The 12,305-nt window shown below is 42.5% G+C and overlaps 1 protein-coding gene across 4 annotated transcripts in view; it reads right to left on the reverse strand.

Moving 5' to 3' along the window:
- The window catches only part of RORA (RAR related orphan receptor A), a 435,634-nt gene that overhangs the window by 20,080 nt on the left and 403,249 nt on the right, over window positions 1–12,305 (reverse strand). For all 4 annotated transcript variants that reach the window (XM_074600027.1, XM_074600030.1, XM_074600028.1 and 1 more), the window contains one exon: window positions 5,357–5,442. In XM_074600027.1, the coding sequence (XP_074456128.1) occupies window positions 5,357–5,442 (86 nt within the window). The remainder of the gene's footprint in view (window positions 1–5,356; window positions 5,443–12,305) is intronic.

Genomic DNA, 12,305 nt, shown 5'->3' on the forward strand with positions numbered 1-12,305 from the left:
TGTTCCCAACCATTACTTCACATTCAGGTGATTGCCTAATGCGCCACAGGCAGAGCGGACCCCAAATGATCAAACACACAAATGAAACTACCGCTGCGCTAAAGAACGTCGCTGTGTTACAGCACTCTGACCCGTGGCGCGGCCTGAGCCAGGGTCTCCGGGAGAGCGCGTTCCCGGGAGCGAGGGAGCCAGCCCTGCCTCCTCCCCACATCACTCTAACGATCCCGTGGATTCTGATGAGGCGTCATCGAGCTTTGCATGTCTCCCTTTTTATGTAGATGTATTAACACAGCAGCAGAAGAAAAGCAGAGCAGATTACAAGCCGTAGAGCTTCAGCTCTGCATTTCAGACTCCTATTTATATACAATATATGGTTTTTCATATGCTGCCAAGAAATCAAGTTTGGGGAAAAAAGGGCGCAAAAACTTTTCATCTGCAAGTCAGTTTGAATAACAACTTGTTAAAAAAGGAACTTTGAAATGTAAATAGCAGTTTTCGCAAAGTCTATTAATAGTTTCAATACCTTCACAGCTCAGTATCGCAGACGTTTGTGCCTGAGCCGGCTCCTTGGCAGGGAAAAGCCAGTTGTGCTCCCCCGATGTCCCAAATGGCGCAGCACTGACTCCCTCTCCACTGCGGCACAGGCTGAAATGCTGATCTCATGTTTGGTCTTTTGACAAATTTTCATTTAATGAATTGATTCCTACAGTTCATTAACATACCCACTTCCACTTCTGTATACACATATGTCTTAATTAGCTGCTCATTGGCTGTTTAATTACAAGAAAACAGCTGACAGCTGCCTTGCTGCATCCTAATGGCAGACGTTTTGGAATGACTGTATGCAAGCCTGTGACAACAAAGGTTTATTCATAATCCCATGATTTATGGCTAATACTTAAAGACTTCCACGTATCATTAAGTTTTGCAATATTCTGAGCAATTAACAATTAGTTGGGGGATTCATTCTTTTACTGTTTTCTAAAGCAAACTATCGCAAATTTTCTTCAAAGATCCATCAGAAAAATACGCTGTCACATGAAAGACAGGTGAACATTCAAATTGGATTTTTAACCCTTTTATAACAATGAGCACATATTTTAGCTGTAGAGGGAGGAGAGTGCTGCGACAATATTGTTTAATAAACTTTGTTAATAAGGCGTTTGATAACAAAGTTATAGTGCCACCGAAAACAGAAAAAATGTTGAGTTTTATATATGTAATATAAAAGACAGGAGTGAGACTGTGTTTATCAGGTTATACAAGGTTTCTGACTAGCCCTGTCTGGAACATGGCTCATCTCTTTTCTAACACATTTTGCTTGAAATTGACTAGGCAAAAAAATAAAAAAACCCCACAAAACACTTCAAAAGCCTGAACTGGATGTAAATGTTTGCAACTCCAATATGACACTTCATGTTCAAGAGAGTAATGAAAAACTGGCTAGTAAAGAAAGCGAATGAATGAAACGAATGAACAACAGTAACGCGAGATGGGAAGTGAGAATACACCAGGTATTGTTTTCTGAGGTAACAGACAAGGACATTCCTTACAGTTAGAATGAACAAAACCATCTTAGCTGGTAAAAGACAGACGAGACAACAGCCGGTACCTATAGACCTTTGAAAATGCAAGAGATGCCCAGAAATGCCCCACATGGATGGTTTTATGAGACCAACTGTGTACAGTCAAGTGAAGAGTGGGCTCACACTAATGCAGCATTTGTGGGTCAGTTGGGCACGAACTGACGCTATTGACAGCAAAAGCAAGGAGCTGCATCTGCAAATTAAAAGACAGCGCTCATTGACAAAAAATTAATTTCAAACTAAATGCTTTGCTGTGTCCTTTTGAAGCGTTCAGGTATTTTCTGACAATGCTGAACTGGATTCAACTTTCATCTATGAGAAAAGAATACGGAGGTGTACAAACCTGCCTCCCCAGCATGGTCCCTAATAGAGAGCAGAAGGTTGTTAATGGCTTCCCACAACTAATGGTTGAAGAGCTGCTCCATACAACACTAGTTTTTTCAGGAGTGCCACTACGCTAGTAGTATTTCCAATCTTACACAGGAGAATAAACTTTTTTTTCAGAGTCATGGTATAGTCTTTGTGTCATTCTTCACCACGCTTTGAGTAAAAGTCTTCTATGATTAATCTCGCCTTCCCTCTACCTCCATTATATGTTGTATACTGGGTATAGCAATGGTTGGATAGAAAAAAATCCTCTCTCACAATTTATTTTATTTGTAATAAGCCGCAGGAGCCCTCCTACATAAAGTCTAAAACAGACACTGGCTAAAAACTTAATTTTTTCACTAGTGGGGGAAAGAGGAGGGTGTGTTACATTTTATTTTTTAAAGGCAGATTCAAATTCAGCTGAAGAGGTTGATGGGGTTGGGAGTACTCAGTGACGTTTGTGCGAAACACAGCCACCAACATGATAGCAAGGTAGGAAATGAAAACTTCTCAAGAAACACTAACTGTCTTCATTATAAATCTTCAATTCTAGTTATGTGAGACATGATATAACCACAAAAACTGGTCAGGAAACTTTCAATGATGTGAAATGCGAGGGTCACGAACCTGTAGAAGAGCAACAGGATCAGCAAAAGTCAGTTTGACGGGAGCTTGTCTGTGATTTCATACGTGACACAGATCAAGACTGCAGAGTAGGTATTTGCAAATAAAACTTCACTTTAGATTTCAAATAAATTCTATTTCTGGTGGTTATTAGTATTTACATGGTAACGCTTAACATTACTAATAAGTAACATTAAAGTTCACATCAAATTGGAGTGAAAAACAGCAAGAGCTGAAAACATCCCACTTTGCTGCTGCTGCCTGTGGATGATTGCTGGCAGGGCTGGCCTGGGAGGGCAGCAGTGCAGCCGCTCTCTTCTGAGCAGGAAGGCCCCGCTCCTGCAGGCTGCTGCACGTGGATGGGTTTGTGGCACCTCTGCAGAACCTCACTCACTCCTCCGGGACCAGTTGTTGGTGCAGGACATCAGCTCCAGGAATCAAGAGCACAGGACTGGAAACTAGGTCTTCATAGCGAAGTACTTTTTACAACAGAAGGTTTAGTGTAAGATGAAGAGCAATGTAAGCATGCTCAAACCTGCAGGGATCATAGCCCCAGAAAAGCTGGGAAAAAACCCATACCATCCACACCTGGCTCATTTGGCAGGAGCCAAGCTATGCCAACTTTTTCACCAGCCAAAATAGTTCTGTTGGGTGAGACTTTGTTGACATTACTGTGGAAGAGCATAGCACAAACAAAATCCATCTGCTGCAGTAGGGCATTTTAAATGCTGTCTAGGCCGTCATTATTTAAACTCGTCCTGTGACTTGGGCCCACTATCACTCCCCTATCTGTTACTGCTTGCAGGTCATCTGGGCTCTGGCATTAAAGAAGAGTGAGCTTCAGCGTTATTTCCCTCCTGAAAAGGAAATAACTTGGTTAACTAAGTTGATACTCCATGGCTTTAAAATTCTGCCTGAAATTATATTGCTAGAAAGCTTTATTCTGCTACTCCACGAGAAGGAGAAAATGCCCAACTCCATTGGGCCACTGTCTTTCTCAGGCACACTCTGCTTTCAAGGTTCAAATGGGTTTCAGCATGCTAAGCATATTTGCCTGCCTGCCTTCCGTCTGCCCTTTCCCACCAGCTGACCATTCTGGTGGGATTCTCGGAAGCAGATCGAGGATTGCACAGACCTCCCAGAAAACTCGATTTACACAGAATTTGAAGGAAAACCATTTGTTCTAAAACATAAGGAACTGCACGTGCATTCCTCACTATCAGGCTAGCATCTGTTGTTCTGACTGCTGGAGCTACACAAAGGAATTGTCTCCTAATAACTCACATTTGCCTTTATTCCTGGGAAAGTACAGTCACTTTGATGGCATCTGTCCTTTCCTTTGGCAGCCTGTTCCTCTTCTGCAACAAGCCATGTTGAGAACGGCCTGTTTTCTGCACAGATGAGCATTAGCGTTACACTAACCTCAGTCCGTGGACACGATGTTCGTCACAGATCTGGAGGCAGCCTCGCAGGTATACTGGTCCCAGACCATCTAAGGATTAAAGAGGTCTTGGACCTTGACCATAACTTGGTACTCTTTGACAAGACAGTCATATGGTGGAATTCTGACTGTGAATGTCTGCCACTTCACACAGCTGAAATTTGGTAAATGCTGCTCAAACACATAAAACTTAAGAAAGTAACCATTTTATTATCAATGCATTTTTAGTGCATTTCCCATAGCAACAGCAGTTACAACGGGCAGAAGGTGCTGTCCGATATCATTCTAACATTCCTAGATTATTTTTTTTTTTCTTCCTTCTTAGCAATACTTCCATGAGACTGAGAGACTGTGTTAATGAAAACAGAAAAATCTCCCTTGGAAAAACACAAAAGAAATCTCTATGATGGGAAAGCAAGGAAATTAGATGGGCTGTAGTATCAAGCATGGCAGGATAGCAGACTGGAAACTGTCATGAATACACATTCTTCACATCTAAAGCATAGAGTAATAGCGGAAAACCTATAGCAACAAGGTAGAGCACACTGTGCCATTCCCCAGCTCGCGCTGTAATTCCGTACTAGCGATAAAAAGGAGTGATTAGCTTCACAGCGCCTACTGTTAGCGTTGTCTGATTTAATTCTTGCTTGAGAGAGACAACCTAAACAAAATATAAATGCTTCTAGTGTAATCCTTGTTCACCGGAGTTACTAAAGGTACAAATCCAGCAGAAAATCCAAAGCCTAAACCTTAGAGAGCAGTGGTTGCAGTGCAAGGAACAGGCACTGCTTCCAGGACGACCCGAGCGTGCTTAACACCGGTAGCATGTGCTATTTGTGCAACATCATCTTCCACACCAAACAGAACAGATTTGTAACCATAGCCAATTACAAAAGAAAACTGGGAAGCTGGAGAGCTCTCACGTATTTCAACACAGCTTCCTAGCAATTTACGAAGCAAAAACGGAGAGGGAGATTCAAGAAAGCGACAAACGCTCTCTCAAGTGAATCCGTAGAACAGAATCTTTGCGGTATGCTGGAAGCGGATCATCTTTCTGTGCCTCTTCTGCTTATTCACAGAGAGACAGTTTTCGGCACACACAGCACAACCGCATCATTTTCGAAGCTTGTCCTGAAATCTGTGTGTGCGTGTCACAAAAATGCCCTGTTTAAGACCCCAGTAAAACCAGTACTTCAGAACACCCAATCGATTTCACATTCCTTGAAATGGACCCCACTGATCCAACTTTGGCGCAATGCTTGCTCTTTAAAAAAGGGAAATAATCACTACCAAAAGGCTAAATGCTGTTTTAAGACTTAATATTTTAGAAGCTTACCTTGCAGCCTTCACATGTAATGACACCATAATGGATTCCTGATGATTTGTCTCCACAGATCTTGCATGGAATAATTTCAATTTGAGCTGCAACAGAAGCACGCAACCAGTTAATTACATTTTCTTTTAAACACCTTATAAAAGCATTCCCTGATCAGCATTTGTACAGTGAAAACTAATAACCTGCTAAACATTATACTGCATTAACTATTCATTGCTGAACTGCAAGGGTCCCCTAGAGCTTTGGACTAAATTATGGCTGCTCGTTATATAATAGCTTTTGGGTTATTAAAATGGGTCATTTGAGAAGGTGTTTAAGAACCCACAAGAAGGCTAGAATCAGCATTTCAAAGCCAAAAAGAAGAGTAGAGTTCACATTTTGGCCAAAGAGCTAAGACGACACTAGAAAGGTTTCTTCCAGCCTTATTCCTGTGAGATCGTAAAAGGTAATTTTGAAGTTTGTCCTGCCTGAAAATGAACGCACCACCTTTTCCAGAGGGGCCACCAGCATGCCGTCCGGTTCACATGACTGGCCAAATCCGAAAGAGAAGTAACAAGGTAAACAGCAACTGTGTTTTACACCAGAAATCCAAAATTCACATATCCGAATTGAAAATTATGTATGTGTATTAGCTACCACAGAATAAACGAGGAAGGAAAACACAGCAGTATTCCAGTCAACTTACACAAAGGAGTCGGCACAGTCTGGAAAATGCCACAGAGATACATCATATGAAAGCCCTGATATTTTTAACTCGAACTTCATACATATAAAACATACCTACTAGATTCTGTTTAATGTGTGTCAAAACTCTCTGCATGTATCAATCACAGCAACTTCCCACCTGAATACATGGATTAAAGCAGGGACTCCTGCATGCTTGGAATACCTCTTCAGCTACTCTCGGAGTGTGTGGCCACAGTCTTTTTGACAGCAAGTCTTTTTGGACAGGACCGTGCCGAGGCCGAGCTCTACAGTATCAAAGACCAGCCGTCCACATTTTACATATGCTTGCTTGCATGTGCTCACAGAAATGCAGACTGTTCGCATTAGGTAGATAACCGAAAAATCCCAAGAAAGCCCTTTCTCTGCCGCAATGGTGTTAGGATCAGGCTACGTTAGTTTTCCTGAAGCGGCTTAGTCCGAGCAGGAGTACAAACGCACCTCTTGCCATGTCTCTAACTGTGACACATTAACAATCAGACGGGCTGCTGGTCTCCTGTGAGGAACTGAAATCATTCACGAGACGCCCGTTTGTTTACAGCCTTTTATTTCATCCAGTTTATGGCTATCCAGACCATGACGACACATAAAATCGCATCTAATGCTGTCTTACAATGCATTAGCTTCACTTTAGTTGTACTCTTAACACCGTTTTCAAAAAGTCACGTCCACTCTTACAAATACTGCATTTTGCATGCCATTAAGCTCCTAACCGACTGCGTATTATTAAACCAGAATCATCTTCCAATGCTACTGTGTGCTCCGTTTCACCGCAGCCCGACACCATCGCTCAGGATCAGGCCCAAACTGTAAGATAACTATGAACCAGGAGACCAGAAGACTTTTAGCACAGCACTAACTGTGCTAAAACATGCCTTCCAAATACTCTCCAGGCGACGTGAAATGCGATGCTCGGAGCAGCAGGGCAGTACCCGGATCGTGCCCACGGCTCCCAGGAACCCAACAGCAGCTACAGAGCTCTGACGAGGAAAGCTGTGCCCAGCAGCTACGGCACCACATCCCTCTTTTCCTGACAGTTCCATATCAGCAGCTTTCAAAATATTTTCATACAGCAGGACACCACTTGCATCTGCTTCCATCACAAGGATCTTTGCATTCTTGATCTTTAATCCCCCACCTTCCCTCCAGCAACAAGACGACAGGCTGAAATTAAAAGGTCTCTTCAGGACACATAAGAAAGGAAAAACTTTTCCCCTGCAGTCCTACAAAAACTATTTTAATTTCACTTTGCTCTCAGCTAACACATTAAACACAATGGAGCAGGAAGTGAACTAATAAAAGGAAAAAAATAAAGTGTATGCCATTTTATTAATGTGTTGCATTCATTATTTCTAAAGCATCACAGGTTTACAAACAAAGCGTGGAGCAGAAAGGGCAGCACAACCCCACTTTACACCTACGAACTGAACAACAGGCTGACACTGACAGAAACTCAGAATTCAGAGAGCAATCCTGTGGGCAAATTCTGGAACAGATCTACTGATTCCCAGTTGTGTCTTTTCAATATCTGCTTATTTTTCTACTCTGCTAGAGTGAATCAGCAGCCTTCTCCAGCTCCTGTGACACGGTAGTGACAAAGCTGGCCTCAACAGCTACATGGCAAGGTATTTTTTACATTTCACTTCTATATACATAATTACTGCCTTATTTTGAATAGGTACGATATAATTGGATCTTGTTTATCTACCATCTCCAGCACATTAGTTAAATCACCCATGAAGCCTGTCTATGCAATCCCTATTTCTTAAGCAACAGGACATTTGCAGAGTGTTTCTGAAGGAATGTAACATGCCTTCAAAGTGATGGCCTAAAGCTAGGTTACTAATAGTCTAAAAGGTGCCATAATTAGTCCCAAATGCATTTTCCAGGGTGCTTTACTGTTAGAAGAGAATCTCCGCGGATTCACAGGCTCCAGCTGTGCCAGCATTTGCCAACCGTTGTGCGTATGAGCAGCGGCACCAAATCAGGTATAATTTTAGAATTCCAAATTTCCTTGAATTTACATCTTCAAGGTACTCACTTTCAATGAAGCACGCAGCACTTAAAACTGCAACTTACCTTTTCACTCTGAGATACAGGACAGTGGGATGAAACTCAGAAGCATAAATCGTTGGGGACTGCCACCATCAATTGTGTTACAAATTAACGCAGGGAAAACCATCAGATCAATTACTGCTCCACGTGGGTGCCTTTGCTAATCAACTCATTGAAATGGAATCCCTGTCGCAAGTTCATACACTTTCCATACAGCATGAAAGGACTTAAGACACTTTAAACATACTAAATGCAAATTGCCTATGCCAAGATCATGCATTTTTCTTACGAGGGTGAAAATATTTTCCCCACTTTTAACTTTGACATGCAAATATGTACTTGCTAAAACCTTGTTCTTATGCAAACAAGGCAGGTGGGAAATATTTTTACACGTCAAGAATATGTTCCAACTTGGTTTCTCACATTCCCAGAGTTACTTAAAGCTCCCTACTGTGCTCACATTAATTGTACCTGTTCTGTGCTTACATATATTTATACGGTATATTTTCCAAGATTATATAAAATACTCTAATTCATGCTTTAGACTAGAATTAGCCTAAATTACAGTTTACAATTTCTGTCTCCTGGGGTGGTGCTCGGGCTGATTCTGGTTCATGCATGAGCAAATCATTTCTTAAATACGAATTGCAGAAAAAAATAAACTCTTGTGGTTGCTTGGAAACCGCTACAGATACCCAGGTGACAGATGTAGTTTGTATTCCCAGATTAAAGGCCTAAGAATCTTTCACACCCTGAAATAACAGTGCTCCAGAATACTACCAAGGATGCCCTGTGCCAAAGGCAGCCATGAATAGGAATAAAAGCCCAAACAAACCACAAATGCAAGCTCAAGTACAGAGACCCACCACAAGCATCGAACAAGTTGCTACAGAAACGGCTCCTGCGAGAGAGAAGTGACCACTAAGGGCTGGAGGTCGCCATCATCACGGACTGATGTCAAACACAAGGCAAATTCGCCTCCATAGCAAAGGGCATCTGACACCCACTAAAATCTCTCAGCATACGTGGCTTGAACTTGTAGCTGTTCCTATCACTGCAGTGCCTGGTAATCTCCCTTCTGCTGTAGCATCATATGATCGTCATTCTACAGCATGAAAATTGAGTGTAGACACTTTGATTTGCTCAAAATGAGACAGAACAGGAACTTGAGCCCAAGTACTACAGGGGGGAAAAGCCTGTGTTTTTGCCCTGAACTTTTCTTCTTCCTCCATCCCCTGTGTCTTCACTTGGCAATTGTCTGAAGTAGCTCTGGTATGCTTAAATTACATGATTGCCTCCACCTAATTCCTAGTCAACTTGCCTACCAGACAACCAGAGAGAGCAGTAAATGACATCTTTTGTTGGCATCTGGAACAAAAGAATATGCCTTATTCCCTCCTACTCCAGGCTTCACTTCTTTCCCCAAATCTGGAACAGTTTCCCTGGGCTCGCCTGCCTTTTTCAAGCTCCCTGTCCCAACCACGCCCCCTAGACAGCCTCTCCCTCTTTATTAATTCCCGCATCATGAAATGCTGCTTTATTTCTCATCTGGTTTGAGCAGTAGAGGAGGAAAGAAATCTAATTCTGTGTTTGTAAGGAAACGCTCAGTATGAGTTCATCGTAATCTTTAGTTTCTTCCTTTCTAACTCCTTGGGCAGGCTCCACTCGGCACAAGAGCCCCTAGAGCCAAGTAAAGCACGGGGCGCCTCTCTCCCCAGTTCTGCCATTTAAGCAGAAACACACTGAACCTCAACACAAGAAAATGCACTACCAGTCCGCCCCAAAGAAAACATTTTTCAAAAGAAAAAAATTATTTTCCAAAGACAGAAGTTTTTCCTCCCCTTTAGTGTGCCTGAATGAAATGTTTGTTCCTAGTGAATTAATTGTCTAGAGGTGGAAAAAGGATTTCCCCATTCCTCCTCCTGCCTTCACCCTGTTATTTTAAAATTGTACATTCACACACATCACCTTATTTTTTCCAAATTCACAACAGGTATCAAATCTCAGATTTGGTATCCTGGGAAGGGCTCTACAACGGAAGCAAAAATGGGTCCCCATTCCTTTTCCCCATTGCCTTTTTAGGTGAGATTCACCTAGCTGACCTGAGCTACCTTGAAAGTTAGGTAATTAGCTGAAATTAATTGTCGTCTGCTTCTAGAATGATGAAGGAGGAAAAAGAGAGAGAAAAAGAAAGGGAAGGAGAAAAAGAAAGTGAGAAGGAAAAGGGAGAAGGGGCACAATGATTCACCTCATTCAAGACAAGCGAGATGAACCCCCGAGTGGAGATGCCTCCTCTCCACTCATCAGAGAAAGAGTTTAACAATGCCTTAATCACCTTTTAGAAGGTGAAAGTCAGGTGAATCCTACCGCCTCTTACTATTTCTGAATTTAAAAATTAGCATTTTCTGGAAAGGAGAACCTGTGTAGGAAGCGTTCCGTTTCCCTCTTGTGGTACACAGGGTCCCTGTCGCCTGTGCACGCTGCACCATTGAGATAAGATCGTTTCTGCGGAGCTCCCCACCACAGCTGCCACGGCAGCAATATCAAGAAAATTCCAGGTATACATATTCTTTTTTTACTCAGTAAAGATGGACTTAAGCACATAGTGGTTAGTCTGTCAGAGCGGTCTTTATTTCTTAAAACCTTTATGGGCACTGAGCATGGTCTTTCTCTGACCCACCAGCTTTCCTGGGGAGAGCACCCTCACCCAACCTGCCAGTTGAGGACGTTCCTCAAGGCTCCATGCGGGGTAGGTACAACAGCCAGGACTGCCCCTGGGGTCTCCTGGGTCCCAGGGTGCTGCTGAAGAAGTTATCCCTTCTTTGCCTGCAAGAAAGGTTTAAATTCCTTTCCCTGAACACAGCTTGGCCTGTCCCCTACTCCACAGGGTACATACAATTTCGCAGGTAATTCAGAAGGGCTTTGAAGTAAATATGATACATATACAAATTGGGCTAACCTGCTTCTGAAGGGATGCAGTTTGTGCCAGACATCACTGCTACTGCTGTTTGTAAGTATATTGATTAAATTAGGAGGCATACATATTCACTGACATATTCATACATATTCATTGACTCAAACAAGGGTACTGCATGTAATGTGGTATTTAAAGCAACATAATATCTGATCACAAACTGAATTAACAAGGAATGATTTTACTATATAATATTCTAATCTTCCTGCATTTTCAGCTTCATTACCTAAATAATTTGCTCTGTCATGTACCCTAAGTAATTTGAGCTGGCTGCAAATTACTTGTCTCCCAACACCTGCAGCTTACAAATGCTGCAGTTCTACTAAACTGAAAGCCAGTGGCAGCACAGCTCTGCCCGTGCCATTAACATACTACGTTAAGTGACCATCTGTCCACTCTGATATATTAAAATACTTAAAGCCCGTGTACTTCAAAGGATGACGGCTGGTTGGTAGATGTCTGGGGCATTTTTGGAACACAAAGTAAGTGTTTTGATCATGAGCTGATGGAATTTACTTGCCCCCTCCTTGTGTGGAAGGTTTGTTTATTCTAGATACAATCCCCACCATAACGGCTTTCTGGCCAGGAGCAGACCCGCTGGAGACTGCAATGATATAGCTAGTAACAAGTAGCTCCCGAGAAGAACCAACAGGGCCTGGTATCCTAGAGATTCGTGTCTCACGGTTGGATTTTCTGGGGTCCAGTAAGGTTGATATTCCAGCAAAAGCCTTCCCAGCATGTGGGACGTTCCTCACGTCTTTCTCTCCTTTATAGATTCTCCTGTCCGCAGCTGAGCTCAGGCTGCACAGTAGCCCTCAGTGGAGTATTACCTGGGCATCTCTCTGGGTATGTTTTTCAATTTTCATGAAACATGTAGGAACACATCTTTGTGACTGCTGATGCTCTTAAGCTTGGCTGAAATGGTTTTGGAAACAAGGAGAACTGGGGTGATGGGCAGAAAACCAGACAAACACAAACAACCTCTCCAAGCCTTGTTTCCTTAGGAAATCACACTAGTAATAAAATAAAATAAATACTGAGGTTATGCTGGTATAAATCCTTTGAAGTCTGTGGGTGTGATGGGTGGAGTAGAAACGAACACGGCCACCAAAGTATTAATTAAAAGTAAAGTATGAGCAACACCTCAAACACACATGGCAGAGATGCTGCAATGCCACGACCAGATCCTTGGGCCTG

The sequence above is a fragment of the Larus michahellis genome, chromosome 9 (assembly GCF_964199755.1).
Source record: "Larus michahellis chromosome 9, bLarMic1.1, whole genome shotgun sequence".
NCBI lineage: Eukaryota > Metazoa > Chordata > Aves > Charadriiformes > Laridae > Larus > Larus michahellis.